This window comes from Chrysochloris asiatica, unplaced genomic scaffold (genome assembly GCF_000296735.1).
Source record: "Chrysochloris asiatica unplaced genomic scaffold, ChrAsi1.0 scaffold00169, whole genome shotgun sequence".
In the NCBI taxonomy this organism is placed as follows: Eukaryota; Metazoa; Chordata; class Mammalia; order Afrosoricida; family Chrysochloridae; genus Chrysochloris; species Chrysochloris asiatica.
Genome location: NW_006408687.1, coordinates 5,199,975 through 5,216,804, shown reverse-complemented (window position 1 = coordinate 5,216,804; position 16,830 = coordinate 5,199,975). Strand labels below are relative to the sequence as shown.

The window sequence follows — 16,830 nt, the reverse complement described above, 5'->3', positions numbered from 1 at the left end:
TTTTGTCAAAATCAGTTGGCTGTATGTAGATGGGTTAATTTCTGGATTCTCGATTCTGTTCCCATTGATCTTTGTATCTTTCATTGTACCAATACCAAGCTGTTTTGACCACGGTAGCTGTGTAGTAAATTTTGAAGCGGGGAGTGAGAGGCCTCTAACCTTATTCTTCTTAAGTAGTGCTTTGCTTATCCTGGGTCTCTTTCCTTTCCATATAAAGTCTGTAATTGTTTTTTCCATGTCTTTGAAGAATGTCGTTAAAATCTGGATTGAGATTGCATTTTATGTGTAAATTGCTTTGGACAGTATTGACAGTTTCACAATGCTAAGTCTTCCTATCCAGGACCATGGTCCATTCTTCCATTTTTGTTGGTCTCTTTTGGTTTCTTGTAGTAGTGTTTTGTAGTTTTCTTTGTATAAAGTCTGGTTACATTTATTCCTAGTTATTTCATTCTTTGGGTGGCTATTGTAAATGGTATTGCTTTCCTAATGTCCTTTTCAACCCTGTCGTTTTTGGTGTAGTAGAATCCAACTGATTTTTGTACTATGGAGCATTCTTGAATGGGCTTCTTTCAAGACAGATGTGTTTGTTCTTCTGGCAGTTCATGGTACTTTCGATATTCTTCTCCAACACCATAATTCACATGTATAGATACTAGTGCAGTCAATCCCATTCATTCTCCAACATGCATATGAGGCAACTGATAATATCATGGTGTGGGTCACTTATTTAATCCTCAAACTGATATCTCTGCTCTTTAACACATTAAAGAGGTATTTTGTAGCAGATTTGCTTAATGCAACACATTGTTTGATTTCTTGATTGCTGCTTCCATGATTGTTGATTGTGGGCCCAAGTGTAATGAAGACTTTAACAACTTCAGTCTTTATTTCCTTATCATGATGTTATTTACTGGTCCAGTTGTGAGGATTTTTGGTTTATTTACATTGAGCTACAATCTTTAATATTCATCAGTATTTTAAGTGCTCTTCATTTCCAACAAGCAATGTTGTGTCATTTGTATATCACAGGTTGGTAATGAGTCTTCCTCCAAACTTGATGAAACATTCTTGTTCATATAATTCAATTTCTCCAATTATCTGCTCAGCATGCAAATTGAATAAGTATGGTGAAAGGCTATAACCCTAGCACACACCTTTCCTGATTTTACACTATTCAGTATTTCCTTGTTCTGTGCGAACAACTGTCTCTTGGTCTATGTATAGGTTCTTCATGAGCACAGATAAGTATTCTGGAATACCCATTCTTGGCAATGTTATCTATAATTCATTATAATTCACACAGTCAAAAGCCTTTGCATAATCAATAATGTACAAGTAAACATCTTTCTGGAGTCCTGGTGTGGTGTGGTAGGTTCAGGCGCTGGACTGCAAAGTTGTTTGAACCACAAGGTCATCACGGTTCAAGCTCACCAGTCGCTCCTTGAAAACCCAATACAGGGTCGCTATGGGTTGGAACCAATCTAACAACACTTAACAACACCAAACATCTTTCTGGTATTCTCTGCTTTCAACCAAGAATCACCTGACATTAGCTATGATATCCAGCATTCCACATCCTCTTTTGAATCTGGCTTGAATTACTGGCAGTTTGCTGTCAATGTACTGCTGCAACCATTATTATCTTCAGCAAGATTTTACTTGCATGTGTTTGTTATTAATGATATTGTTCAACAATTTCTGTATTCTTTTGGAACACTTTTCTCTGGAATGGCACAAAATGGATCTCTTACAACTGAATGGCCAGGTAGCTGACTTCCAAATTTCTTAGCATGGACAAGTGAATGTCTTTAGCATTGCATCAGTTTGTTGGTATTTCATCTGTTTCTGGACCCTTGTTTTCTGTCAGTTCTTTCAGTGCAGCTTGGACTTCTTCATTCAATACCATTGGTTCTTGATCATTCGCTACCTCTTCATATAGTGGAGAATCAACCAATCCTTTTTTATATAGTGACTCTGTATATTCCTTCAATTTTTTTTTGAAGGTTCCTGCATCATTGAATATTTTGCCCATTGAATATTTCAATATCACAAGTCGAGGATTGAATTTTTTCTTCAGTTCCTTCAGTTTGAGAAATGCTGAGCATGTTAGAAAACCTTTAGATTTTCTAACTACAGGTCTAGGCAGATTTCAATATAATACTTTACTTTGTCTTCTTGAGGTACCCTTTGAGAATTTCTGCTCAGCTCTTTTATTTGACCATTTCTTCCAGTTGCTCTACCTTCTCTGTGCTCAAGTGCAAGTTTTACAGTCTCTTCTGACATCCATTTTGGTATTTTCTTTCTTTTCTGTCTTTTTAATGCTCTTTTGCTTTCTTCGTGTATGGTGTTTGTGATGCCATCCCACAATTCTTCTGGTCTTCAGTCACTGATGTCTAATGCATCAAATCTGTTCTTGAGATGGTCTCTAGAGTCAGGTGGGGTATGTTCAAGGTCATATTTTGGCTTTCATGGACTTGTTTTAATTTTCTTTAGCTTCAGCCTGAACTTGCATGTGAGCAATTGGTAGTATGCTCCACAGTCGACCCCTGGCCTTGTTTTGGCTGATGATGTTCAACTTCTCCATCATTTCTTTCTAAAAATGTAGTCAAGTTGATTCCTGTTTGTTCCAGCTGGTGAAGTACAGGTATATAATTACCATTTATGTTGCTGAAAAGGTATCTGCAAAGAGTTAAGTCATTGGTCTTGTAAACTTCTAAGTGGTACAGAGGGTATTCTTGTCTTGTTTTGTAAATGTGATCTCCAGCAATGTTTCAATAACTAAGGCCATATTTTTCAACTACCAATCCTTCCTCTTTTTCAATTCCAGTCACCAGTAATTATGAATGCATCTGATTCTACACTTGATTAATTTCAGACTGATGATGTTGGTGGAATTCTTCAATTTAATTTTCATTGGCTTTAGTGGTTGGTACATGAATTTGCGTAACAGTGTTATTATCAGCTCTTCCTTGTAGGCATATGGATGTTATCCTAATATAGGTAGCATTGTACTTCAAGATAGACCTTGAAATGCTCTTTTTGATGATGAATATGACACCATTCCAATTCATTTAGTTGTTCCCAGCAAAGTAAATCATAGGATTGTTTGATTCAAAAACCAGCTCACTAATGCCTAGGATATAGATCTTTGTGTTCCATTTCATTTTTGACTACTTTAATTTTCCAATTTACCATTTATATATACAAAAATAAACAAAATATGGAATCCTGGTATAGTGCTGTAGGATAAGCACTGGACTACTAACCACATGGTTGATGGCTTAAATCCACTAGCCACTCCTTCTAAAGAAGGTCGCTATGAGTCAGAACTGACTTGACAGCACTTAACAGATTATTATATAACTTTAATTTTTCTAAACTTTTTCAAGTGGGTAATCATGCTTTATATAATCTCAGCATAATTTTTAAAAGATTCTTCATTTCCTGCAAACAACCTTAAATGCTGTCTGTTAGTTTTATTCCTATTTTATAGATTTTGTTTCTACTATAAATTATTTCTCTTTAAATAACATTTTTAAATGTTTGTTTCTGGTATAAAAATACAATTGGATATTAATCTTCTACCCAATGAAATGATAAACTATAATTTCTAAAACTTAGTAAGTTCTTTGGGTTTTCTATGCAGATAATGTTATCACTTACATATTTCTATTCTCTTCCCATCCTTATGGCTTTCTATTTTCCTTTTAATGTTCATTGGATCTGCAGTGCAGTGAAGAAATGTGGTAAAGGGGGTATTCTTGTCTTGTTTCATAAATGCACTATGTATTTTTATTTATCTGTGAGTAAGCTAGGTTTCTGAAATAAGCCCTTATCTGTGAATAGATACTGCATGATTCCAACCCTCCATTCTACCAGAAGAGTCATGCTTAAGGCTTATGAATTCTGTAGACTAACAGATATATCCAACCACCAGGCAAATCCATAATCCAGAAAGAAAACGGCATTAAATAAGCTGAAATTTGGCCAAAGTTTCAAACTTTGGAAAAGTTAACTAGTGAAAAAATCCTTGCTAAACACCTTTTGATATCCTGCCATCTTTAAAATTCCCTGGAAGGTGGATGGGTTAAGTGTTACATTTACATTTGAAAATAAGAAAAATGAATCACAGGCAGACCAAATTTGCACAAAATCACAGGGACAGTGAGAGAAAGAACTGTGTTTCTCTAGGTTCCTAGCCTAGCTCTTCACATCATCAAGTGTGAGGAAAACAAAACACTTCACAATCTATATTGCATCCAGGCAGAAGCTATTCCCAGCCCTCCATAGTATGGTGACCGTAGGGCCTACATCCCATGCTTTGGCCTCAGCCTTTGCCCTCTGCTCAAGCTGGCTGTGAATAATGAGACACACAGGTACATAAAAGTATGTAATATGCTAAACTCTGTTAGCTATGGAAATCTAGTGAGGACTCAGAGCCCAAACCATGGAAAAGTCAGCTCTATTCTCCTCTCCCATACCTTTCAAGGAGTGTGCTATACCAGCTGAGGGGGATTTCCAGGATACAGAAACGGCTGTGGTCCTCCTGTTCGCTTTTTAGGAAATTTCTTCTAAACATACTCGTTTCTCGGAAAGCATTTTACTTTCTGGGTCTGGATTCACAAATCTCTCAGGGAAGACTTTTTTTTTTTTTTTTTTTTTCTTGGCCTGATGCCAAGAAGCTTAAAGTTAAACCACAGGACTTGAAACTGAAACTAAACAGAGTATCTTCTTAACTGTTGTTTTCTTTCAAAACTAGACTTATTGTTGTTAAGTGCCGTCGAGTCGATTCCGACCCATAGAGACCCTGTATAGGGTTTCCGAGGAGCAGTTGGGAGCTTGAACCACCAATCTTGCAGTTCAAATGGCTTTGCAGTCGGACGCATTAACCCACAGCGCCACACCAGGACTCCCTTGGGTCATTAAAAAAGCAAACAGGTCAAAAGCCTTGGGAAAATTGAGGGAAATATGAATTCAAAAGAACTTATCACTTAGATTTTTATTCAAATGATCTATGCAACATTGGTCATGGATGAAACAACAGTGCTTGCTAAAGTCTCTCAAAGTTTGATTTGTTTCTGAAATTTTTTCTACAAAGATCACATTTATAAGGCTTCTTGTCCAAGTAGACCCCTATTCAAACAAACAAGAGAAGGGCCCTTTGTTTTCATTCTATGCTTACCAGGCAACATTCTGATAACTAATTCAGCTTTCCAGTTACTCTGATGCTGGGAAAGGCATAACTTGGCTATCGGACCCAATCATTCCAGTGAATAATAGGACAGTAAAATGTCATTTTGATTTCTTAGTCGCTTGTAGATTTGGTGTCTTTGGTGGTGGCTGTGTGCCCTGGAGTTGGTTTCGACTCATAGCAACGCTGTATAGGGTTTCTGAGACTGTACGTCTTTACAGGAGCAAAAAGCTCCATTTTTTTCCTGTGGAGTGGCTGATAGATTCCAACTGCTGACCTTGCAGTTTGTATCCCAATGTAACCCACTATGGTACCAGGGATCCTTTGTAGCTTTGGTTAGCAGGATTAAATCCCTGAGAAGAAGCTCACAATGGATGATGATAAGAAAGCATTTCTGAACCTTTCTGAACCTGTAAAACTGACACCAGATCCTCTGGAATCATAAACAAGGCATTGCCACCCCCATGAGTCTCCATCAATCTTACCTAAATGGTTGGCTGGCCTCCCTCTACATACTTGCCTATGCTTTCCCCTCCTGGCCCCTTGTCTCAGTACAATGCACACTTCAAGGCCCAGCGATGTTAGGCATAACGTATTTTTCTCAAGACTCTAAGCAACTGTGGTCTTAATGAGCAAACTCTTATGAATCCCCATACTATTTATTGTCTATACCACTCATTTGACACTAGTTATACAGTTTTATTTTGACATTTATCAGACTCCTGGAGTGGTGCTGTAGGATAAGCACTGGACTGCAAACCACAGGTTGGAAATTCAAACCCAGCAGCTGCTCCTTGGAAACCCTTGGAAACAGAGTCGTTGTAAATTGAAACCAACTTGATGGCACTTAACAACAATTGTTTCATATTTGGGAGTCTTCTCAATTAGAATGCAAGTCCATCAAGGAGAGGCATTAGATCTTATCCCTCCAAGTATCCTGAGATTAGCTTGGTGCCCTACAAAAAGTAATTACACAGACCAATCCAGAACTGCAGGGAGAACAGAAGATTCTTATTGAAAGAAAGGCCTACAGGAAAAAAAAAAAAGCAGTCTGTTTCACTGTTTGAATTTCAAGCAAGTAGTTTGTGTTGGAGGTATCAAGGCAAGAAAAGTCAGTCCATCAGGGAAAACCCCTTTCTACTACTGAAACTTAAAGAGAAACCACGAACAGTTTAGTATGCTTGCTGATGACCACCTGGGTCTACTTGAGAGTGGAAGTGGGGGAAATGCAGCAATGAACACATGGGCTGAGTTTGACCATGTTCCATTGGCACCCATTGACCTTCAGATGAGAGAAAGAAGAGGAAGGACTGGCTGGCTGGCCTGAAGTTTAGGAAGATGTGTGAACTCCTGAGCCCATGGGCACTACAAACCTAGCCTCTTGGGGCTAGTATTGACAGTGAAGGGGCCAGCTGGTCTGAAGTTCAGGGAGGTGTTTGTGAACTCCAAAACTTGTAGCTAGCACCCATTTGACCTAGCTTGGATGGCTAGTTGACCAGAACTTGACCTGAGGACAAAAAGGATGTTTGATACTGTGAACAAGTACAAATTGCTACAATTTGATGAACTAGACTTTTGCTTATGAATACAGTTACTCAAAATTCCAACTGGAATGGATAGACTCTTCATATCAAGAAACAATCCTGTTTACTCATTGTATTGGGTTGATTGTTGTTGTTGTTTAAGTTCCATCAAGATGGTTCTAACCCATAGTGACCCTGTATAAGGTTTCTGAGAAGCGGCCGGTGAGCCTAAGCCACTGACCTCGTGGTTCAAATTGGCTTTGCAGGCCAGCGCATTAACACACAGAGCCATACCAGGACAAGAAATGTAGACATTGGCTATCAAAAACAGGGGGCAGAAAGTTTCAAAAGTCAGCTCAAGATAAAGTCAAATATTATAATGAAGTTAGAAAACCAAAAGGGAAGAACATATACAACATTTCTCAAGTTGAAAGAACTGAGGGAAAAATTCAAGCCTTGACTTGAAATATTGAAGGATTCTATGGGCAAAATACTGAATGATGCAGAAAGCATCAAAAGACAATGTAAGGAATATACAGTCACTGTACCAAAAAGAAATGGTTGATGTTCAACCATTTCAAGAGGTAGCATATGATCAAGAGGCAATGTTTCTGAAGAAAGAAGTCCAAAGTGCATTGAAGGCATTGGCAAAGAATACAAATTGAAATACTTCAACAAACTGGTGTGGCACTGGAAGCACTCACTCATCTATGCCAAGAAATTTGAAAGTCAACTACCTTACCAACTTACTGGAAGAAATACGTATTTGTGCCCATCCCAAAGAAAGGTGACCCAAGAGAATACAGAAATCACCAAACAATATCATTAATATCACATGCAAGTAAAATCATGCTAAAGATAATTTTTTAAATGGCTGCAACCATACATTGGCAGGGAACTTCTAGAGGTTCAAGCTGGATTCAGAAGAGATGTGAAATGAGGGATATCATTGTTGATGTAAGATGGATCTTGGCTGAAAGCAGAGAATACCAGAAACATGTTTACCTGTGCTATTGACTACGCAAAGGCTTTCATTGTATGGATCATGACAAACTGTGAACAACATTGCAGAGAATGAGTATTCTGGAACACTTAATTGTGCTCATGAGGAGCCTATACACAGACAGGTGTTCGAACAGAACAAGGAAACAGAGGCAGGGCTTGATGGCGGATAGGGTAGAGATGCAGTGATGTTAGCCAGCAGCAATACCACAGAATACCAGGTGAAGAAGGTTCAGGGCAAAGCTCCAAAACTCTGAATCATATAGGTAGGAATATTTAAAAAGTTTGAAGGCTTATAGCTAATGGAACTTGTAGTGAAAGTAAGAAATCGCATATTTTTTATTCTGCTGGGTTCGGTGGCCTGGAGCCGACAACTTGGGCGAGACCAAACAGGAGGACCAAGAGGGGAGTGGGGGGAACAGATGAAGAGGAATAACTTAAGAATTATATGCATTCCAGAACAGGAAGAATCACACAAATCCACAGAGAAAATAGTTGAAGAACTGCTGGAAGAAGATTTCTCTAACATCCTGAAAAGTGAAAAGATAAACATTCAAGAAGCTCAACAAACCCACGAAGGATAGACCCCAGAAGAAAATCACCAAGACATATCATAATCAAGCTCTCCAAAATCAAAGATAAGGAAAGAATCCTGAAAGCAGCTAAGAAAAGAGAAGTGTTACATACTAAGGCAAGCAAGTCAGATTAAGCTCAGATCTCTCAACAGAAACCATGCAAGCAAGAAGGCAATGGGAAGACATATATAAAACCCTGAAAGAAAAAAAAAAAACTGTTAACCAAGAATCCTTTATCCAGCAAAGCTATCAATCAAATATGATGGTGTAATCAAAACATTCCAAGATAAACCAAATAAGGAAACACCAAATGACTTAAAATTAGGAAAGGTGTGCACTAAGTTTGTAGTCTTTTACCATTTTTATTCACTCAGTATGCTGAACAAATAATTTGAGAAGCCAGATTATATGAAGAAGAACATGGTATCAGGATTCGGGCAAGACTTATTAACAATCTGTGATATGCAGATGATATAACCTTGCTTGCTAAAAGCAAAGAGGACTTAAAATACTTGCTGATGATGATCAAAGACCACAGCCTTCAGTATAGTTGCACCTCAATGTAAAGAAAACAAAAATCCTCACCACTGGGTCAATAAATAACAAAGATAAGTTAATAAAAGATTGACATTATCAAAGACTTCATTTAACTCAGATCAAGCATCAACACTCATGGAAGCAGCAGTCAATGTATTGCATTGGAATCAAACAATGTATTGCATTAGGCAAGTCTGCTGCACAAGATCTCTTTAAAGTGTTTAGGAGCAAAGATATCAGTTTGAGGACTAATGTGCACCTGATCCAGGCCATGTTATTTTCAATAACCTCATATGCATATGAAATTTGGATAGTGAATAAGGAAGACTGTAGAAGAATTGATGTATTTGAGTTATGACGTTGGAGCAGAATATTAAAAGTATCATGGACTACCAAACGAATGAACCAATCTTTATTGGAAGAAGTACAGCCAGAATGCTCCTTAGATGCCAGGATGGCCAGACTTCATCTCTCATACTTCGGACATATTATCAGGTGAGACCAGTCCCTGGAGAAGACGATTGTGCTTAGTAATGTGGAAGGTGGGGGAAATAGAGGAAGACCCCAATGAAATGGATTAGCACAGTGGCAGCAGCAATGGGCTCAGGCTTAGAAACGATTGTAGGGTAGGCGGGGGACCAGGCAATGTTTCATTCTGTTGTGTATAGGGTTGCTATGAGTCAGTGCTGACTTGATGGCACCTAACAACAAGTGGTGGTTTCCCACTGTCTCTTTACACAGATGTATTCAATTTGACTTCTGTGTATTCCATCTGGTGAGGTCCATGTGTATAGTCTTATCTTTTATGTTGCTTTAAAAAGTTAGGTGCAATGAAGAAGTCATTAGTCTTACAAAATACTATCATGCGATCTCTAAACTCGTTTCTAGATCACCAAGACATATTTTTCAACTGCTGAACCTTCCTCTTTGTTTCCAACCTTTGCATTCCAATCACTAGTAATTATCAATACATCTTTATTGCATGTTTGATCAATTTCAGAAGACTGAAGAAGTTGGTAGAATTCTTCAATTTCATCATCACTGGCTTTAGTGGCTGGTGTGTAAATTTGAATAATAGTTGTATTAACTGGTGTTCCTTATGCTGTTGTTGTTAATGCCATCAAGTCAGTTCCAACCCATATAGCGACCCTATATAGGGTTTCCAAGGAGCAGCTGGTGAGTTTGAACCACCAATCTTGCAGATCAAACAGATTTTTCAGTCCAGCGCATTAACCCATGGTGCCATGCCAGGACTCCAGTTTTCCTTATAGGAGATACGGATATTATCCGATCACAGACAGTGTTGTACTTCAAGACAGATCCTAAAATGTTCTTTTTGATGATGAATGGATGTCTTTCCTCTTCAATCTGTCATTCCTGGCATAGTATACTATGTGAATGTCAGATTCAAAATGGCTAATATTGTCCATTCCAGCTCACTAATACCCAGGATATCCACATTTATGCATTCTATTTATTTTTGACAATTTTCCTAGATTTGTACCTTGTACATTCCATGTTCTAATTATTAATGAATGTTTACAGCTGTTTCTCTTCATTTTGAGCTGTGCCCCATCAGCAAATGAAGGTCACAAAGGCTTTACTCCATTTGCATTATCATGGTCAACTTTAGTTTGAGGAGGCGGCTCTACCCCAGTCGTATTTTGAGAGCCTTCCAAGCTGAGGGGCTCATCTCTTGGCACTAACTATATCTGACAATATTCTGAGGCTCTTCATCATGTTTCAATATTCTGGTACTGACAGTGTTCTACTGCTATTCATAAGGATTTTAGTGAGTAAATATTTGGAAGTAGTCCATCTTTCCTTCCTAGTGTGCCTTAGTCTGGAAGCTCAGCTAAAACCTTTCCACCATGAATGACCCTGCTGTTATTTAAAATACCGTTGGAATAGCTTCCAGAATCACAGCAGCACACAAGCCACCACAGTACGACAAACTGACGGATGGTGGGTAGCAGTACTAGATAATCAGTCACTAAGGATGTTCATAAGAAAGTACTTACTCTGAAAGTAATTATGAAAGTTTACAATAAATGTTGAAAGGCATCAGAGTGAGAATAAATAAGTGACAACTTTTTTGTGACCTAAAACCATGCTCTAACATCTGAGATCATTCTTCCATCTTTAAGATAAAAATAGTAAGCACTTTCCTAACTTCTTCACAGAGTTATCATGGGAATCAAATGAGAAAGTATGATATCTCTGAAACCATACAATAAATAAATGTAAGATAGCCTTATTCATGCCTGATTGCTGTAAATTAAAATAGATTCAAAGCACAGTGTTAAGGCACAGACATTTACAAATTTTATTTAGGACTCTGACTTTAGGATTAAATTGACATTTTCATTTTGCAGGGAGTGAAAGATGAGAATCAAAGTTCCACTTAAAAAAAAAAAATCATTTGTACATATAATAATAAAGATCTGGTTTTCAAGAAACAGTTCATATTTTGGAAAGTGAAACCTAACTTATTCTCACTGAAACAAAAAGAGGAGTGAAGGGAAATTCCATAAATTAGGAAGCCACCATAAATAAATAAAACACTTTTAATCCTGCAAAGTGGGACTTCCCCAAAGACCGGACAGAAGGTTTTGCTGAGTTAACTGCAATATTATCCAATCAGAGTTAGGGAGGGAAACTGTCTTTGCAAATAAATACTGAATCCTAGCCCACGTTTTCTGAGACACTCCACAGCTGCTTACACACATTCTGAGCTTACGGCGAAGGAAACCTCCAGTCTCATCACCATGGTCCTACGTGCCAGTCTTATTTTCTGCCTTATCTTTCTGACTCTGTATGGGACTCAAGGTAAGAAACACTAAATATATTTATTTTGTAAAGTCAGAAATCAAACTGGGTATAAGTTCTATAAATACAGAAATAGTGTATTTTCAGGTTTCACAGTCTGCCTGTCAGTGAGAGGTAAATAAGCAGAGATTCCCTCTGGTCTGAATAGTTGAAGTCAGAGAAGCAGGTAGAATAAAAATAAAGAAGGAAGAAAGAAGGCAAAGCATAAGGGAAGGGTAGAGAGACAAAATGTGAGGGAACGATGAGACAGTGAGTGAGATCCTAGTTAATAACCATGTGAACTATGCTCAAGGATATGACTTTAAAATAGAAATGTTATAATTATATCCTTCCATATAATCAACTGATGAATTATTCAGAGCTGTGTTATACTGGGATACATTCTTTCTCTGATTAAGTGACATAGAGATATAGATTCTGCTAACTACCTATAACTAAATTAAATACCTAAAACCCTGCACTAACCTACCCTGCTGTACCTATCTTTTTTCCCACAGGAGTAATTCTCTCTAAAATTACCCGTTGTTCCTGCATTGACGTGTACAATCAACCTGTGAATCCAAGGTCCTTAGAAAAACTTGAAATGATTCCAGCAGGTTTCGCTTGCCCAAATGTTGAAATCATGTGAGTAAAATCTCATCTGATGATCACTTCTTTGGTTGTAATCATGTATTTAGTATGTGATGATCACAACAGATGAGTGAAGAGTATGTGATGATTCTAAGACTTTTGTATAGCACAAAGGAAATGACTGGATGCAGATTTCCGACTTTAGAACTATATATTCCATGTATTTTATTGGCACAATCTTGTTTTAAATATTTTTCACTCTGATTTGTTTCTATAGTGCCACAATGAAAAAAACGAAGGAGAAACGATGTCTCAATCCAGAGTCTGAGAATGTCAAGAAAATACTGGAAGCCATCAGCAAGAAAAGGTAGGTTTGCTGTTGCTTCGAAAGAACTTCAGTCTTGGGAAGTCAGAAATATTTGCACTGGGTTTTGATATGGGATCCTTGGTTTCAATGTGTTACCATCATACCCTCCTCCAGCTCCACCTCCATCAGCTTCTATGCTGAGGTGCCATCTTACGTGATAAGTATGAGAAGTTGCTCTGATTACCTGCCTAGAAATGTCAATAGGTCACTTCAGCATTGACACAAGAGATATAACATTCAAGAAAAGCTCCCATATTTTCCCCAATATTTTTATGGATTTAGAAAAAAAAAAGAAAAGAAAAGCAGTTCCTATAATCCATGATGATTGTGTAACAACAGAAAACCTTCACCTGGGATCTTTTGTTTTCTATATGAATTCAGTATGTTCCAAAGTACAACTCAGCTTGAAGCCAGAATTGACAGTATCCTACTTTTTATAACACCCCCTTTCTCATCTTTTTGTTCTAAAAGGTCTCCTCAGAACAAGAGGAAAACATAATCACTGCACTGTTGACAAGGCTGGACCAGAGAAAGGCTTCCTCGGCCATCACTTCTCTATCTAGGGTTTAAGTCAAGACCCAACTGTTCCTGGTTTAGAGTTCTCTGAAAGATGACAAACCATAATCAACAAATTACCTGCTACTACTGCAGGAAGGGAGTGTTGAGGCTTGTAGGATAAGCACTGGACTGCTAACCAAAATGTTGGCAGTTTGAGACCACCAACTGCTCTGCAGGAGAAAGATGAGGCTTTCTGCTCCTGTAAAGATTTACAGCCTCAAAAACCCTGCAAAGGGTCACTATAAGTTAGAATTTGACTGGACAGCACTTAACAACAACTACTACTTTAGGAAGATGTCTAGTTCATCCTCCTGAGCTGTTATAGTAATAACTCTGCTCTGGCAGTATACTATAAGCTATGCAGAGGTGCTACGTTTTTAGTGAATGTACCAAGTCCTAGCCCTGATACTGAAACTTCTTACCTTTGCCGTCTTCTAAGGGTTATCTTTTAGTGTCTGCTTTATTAGAGTTCTCAGAACCTCAAACGCAAAAAGATATTCAATCATAACCATAACATATTCTGCTTCTTTATGAAAGATCTGAACTCCATGGGCACCCATTACCTGCCTCTCAAGGAGCCCATACTGTTTCATTGGTTGTATACACAAAATTCTAAATGTATATAAGAAGTTAGAATTGTTTGAAAATATATGTGTAAATATTATTTAATGAAAGACTATACAAAGCTATTTTTAGATGTATATGTATCTCATTTTTTTTAGTGTTTACAGATTAACTTGTATTTTTAAGTGCTACAAAGGAATGAATGGGAGAAATTATGTATAAGTTTCAAAATTAAAATGATATGCTCACCTGAGAATAAAAAAATTACCTATCGAGAAACAAAAACTGTAATAAAATAATTGTAACTAAGATGAAGTGTCTTTCTGGTGATTTGACTGGGGCATTTATTTCATAAGAAACTTAGATTGAAGAATCCATGGCTTAGAGGAAAAGTTGGGATGGGTAGAGGGCAAATGAGTTTGAGAACTACCACAGACCTTCCAACTGAAGTTTTCTGAAATGCGTATCATATAGGAACTCATGTGGTATAACAGCGAATCTACCTAGAAATTCCATATGAGATTCTAACTCCTAAATACCTTAAATTAATCCTCTCTCCCCCAAATCTGTTTCTTTTTCTTTATTTTTTATTCTAGTTAATAAGCACTATCACCCACTCAGTTCCCTGACCAGAAACTTGGAAGTAATTTTATACCCCTCTTTCTCTTTCACTTTCCATGTCCGATTAATCACTAAGAAGATATCTGCACATATCTTAAAAACATAACAAGTATCTAGAATACATAAGGAGTCCTGATGTCACTCCACAGGATAAGCATTTGACCTCAAGGTTGGTTTGAACCGTCAGGTCAGAGGTTCAAACTCACCAACTGCTCCTCGGAAATCCTATACAGGGCAGCTACAATTTGGCACCAACTTGAGAACACTTAACAACAACAGAATACATAAAGGAGTCCTGGTATGGCACTGAAGGATCAGCACTGGACTCCTAACCCACAAGGTTGGTGGTTCAAACCCACTAACTGATCCTTGGGAACTTTATACAGGGTCACTATGAGTCAGAATAACAACAAGAATACATACAAACCTCCTAGGAGTCCCTAGCTGACACAAATAATTAAGCACTCAACTACCAGTCCAAAGGTTGGTGGTTCAGAAGGCATACCTATCAATCGACTTCAGAAAGACCAGTCTTGAAAACCTTATGGAACCGTTCTACTCTGCATACGTTTGTCACCGTGAGTAGGAATCAACGTGATGGTAACTAACAATGAGAACATGAAGAAAAAAGGAAAAGACAGAAAAAGAGTTGAAAAATGGTAAGAGAAGTGAATAGACATTTCACAGAAGAAAGAAGCACAAGCCCCTAACATAAGAAAAGAAGTTTAGTCTCATTAGTAATCAGAGAAATGCTCATTCAAATCACTGTGAACACTGTTTCACACCTACCAAATTAGCACACACACACACACAAAACTAACCTGGGGACATTAGGCTAGTGAAATTAGTCACAAAAGGACAAATATTATATGAAATGACAAGTATAAAAAGTCAAGAAAAGGTTTACACACACACAGACATTTTTTATTTAGGAGCAGGATGCTCTGGTAGCGTAGTGGTTACGAATCAGGCTACAAACCAGAAGGTCAGCAGTTCAAAACTACCAGCTGTTCCGCGGGAGAAAAATGAGGTGTTCTGCTCCCGTAAAGATTTACAGCCTCGGAAACCCTGTACGTGGTCGCTATGAGTCAGAACCAACTCCACGGCACGCAGCAGCAGGATGGGACAAGAGGGTAAATCACTAACTAGAGGGTATTTGTTGTTGTAGTTTGGTGCCATTATGTTGGTTCCAACTCGTAGAAACGCTACGTACAACAGATCAAAACACTGCCTGGTCCTGCACTATCCTCACAATCACTCCTATATTTAAACTTATTTTTGCAACCACTGTGTCAATCCAACTCATTGAGGGTCTTCCTCATTTTTATTGATCTTCTACTTACACCAAGCATGCTGTCCTTCTCCAAGGACTGATCTCTCCTGATAATATGGCCAAAGTACCTATGACATACACCATCCTAGCTTCTACCGAGTGCTCTGGTTGTACTGCCAACAAAGATTTGCTCATTCTTCTAGTAGTCCATGGTATACTCAATATTTTTCACCAACACAATAATTCAAATGCATCAATTCTTCTTTAGTCTTCCTTATTCAATGTCCAGCTTTCTCATGCATAGAGACGATTGAAAATACCTGGCTTGGGTCAGGTACACCTTAGTCCTTAAACTGGTATCTTTACTTTTTAACACGTTTAAAAGATCTTTTGCAGCAGATTTGCCTAATACAAAATGAATGCTGCTTCCATGGATGTTGATTGTGGATCCAAGTAAAATGAAATCCCTGATAGCTTCTGTCTTTTTCCTGCTCATCATGGTGTTGCTTATTAGTCCAGTTGTGAGGATTTTTGTTTTATGCTAAGGTGTAACCCACATTGAAATGTGTTGTCCTTAATCTTCATTAATAAGTGCTTCAAGTCCTCTTCACCTTCAGCGAGTAGACTGCAAGGTCTAAATGACTCTTCCTCCAATCCTGATGCCACAGCCTTCTTCATAGTGTCCAGTTTCTCAGATTATGTGGTCAGTATACAGTTTGAAAGGATAAAACCTTGACACACAACTTCTCTGATACCATGAAGTATCCCCTCGCTATGTTCAAATGGTCTGTGGACAAGTTCTGCCGTTATTGCTGTTGTTAGTATGTGCCATCGAATTGGTTCTGACCAATTAGAGCAACCTATGCACAACAGAGTGAAACAGAGCCGGGTCCTGTGCCATTGTCACAATGGCTACATTTGCGCTCATTGCTGCAGTCACTGTGACAACCCACCTTTATGGGGTCTTCCTCTTTTTGCTGACCCTCTACTTTACGAAGCATGATGTCTGCAAAAATAAATGATGGCACTAACCATCCTCTCACAACCCTCTCCACTCCTCACTTGAGTTCAACAATCCATTGCAATGGCCACGCAAAACTCAAAGACAATACAGTTAAGGGATTTATTACAGAAGTTAACAGTCTACAATGTTGTTCTTGTGATGTGCCGTCAAGTCCAACTCGAAACAACCCTGTATAGGTTTCCAAGAAGCAGCTGGT

The 16,830-nt window shown here is 38.2% G+C and overlaps 1 protein-coding gene across 1 annotated transcript; it reads left to right on the top strand.

The window, feature by feature from the left end:
- Nucleotides 1–11,596: 11,596 nt before the first annotated feature.
- CXCL10 (chemokine (C-X-C motif) ligand 10) lies at nt 11,597–12,598 on the top strand. The gene is made up of 3 exons (XM_006871604.1): nt 11,597–11,657; nt 12,155–12,281; nt 12,505–12,598. Exons 1-3 carry the CDS (start codon nt 11,597–11,599, stop codon nt 12,596–12,598), a joined length of 282 nt encoding a protein of 93 aa, XP_006871666.1.
- The last annotated feature ends 4,232 nt before the right edge of the window (nt 12,599–16,830 follow it).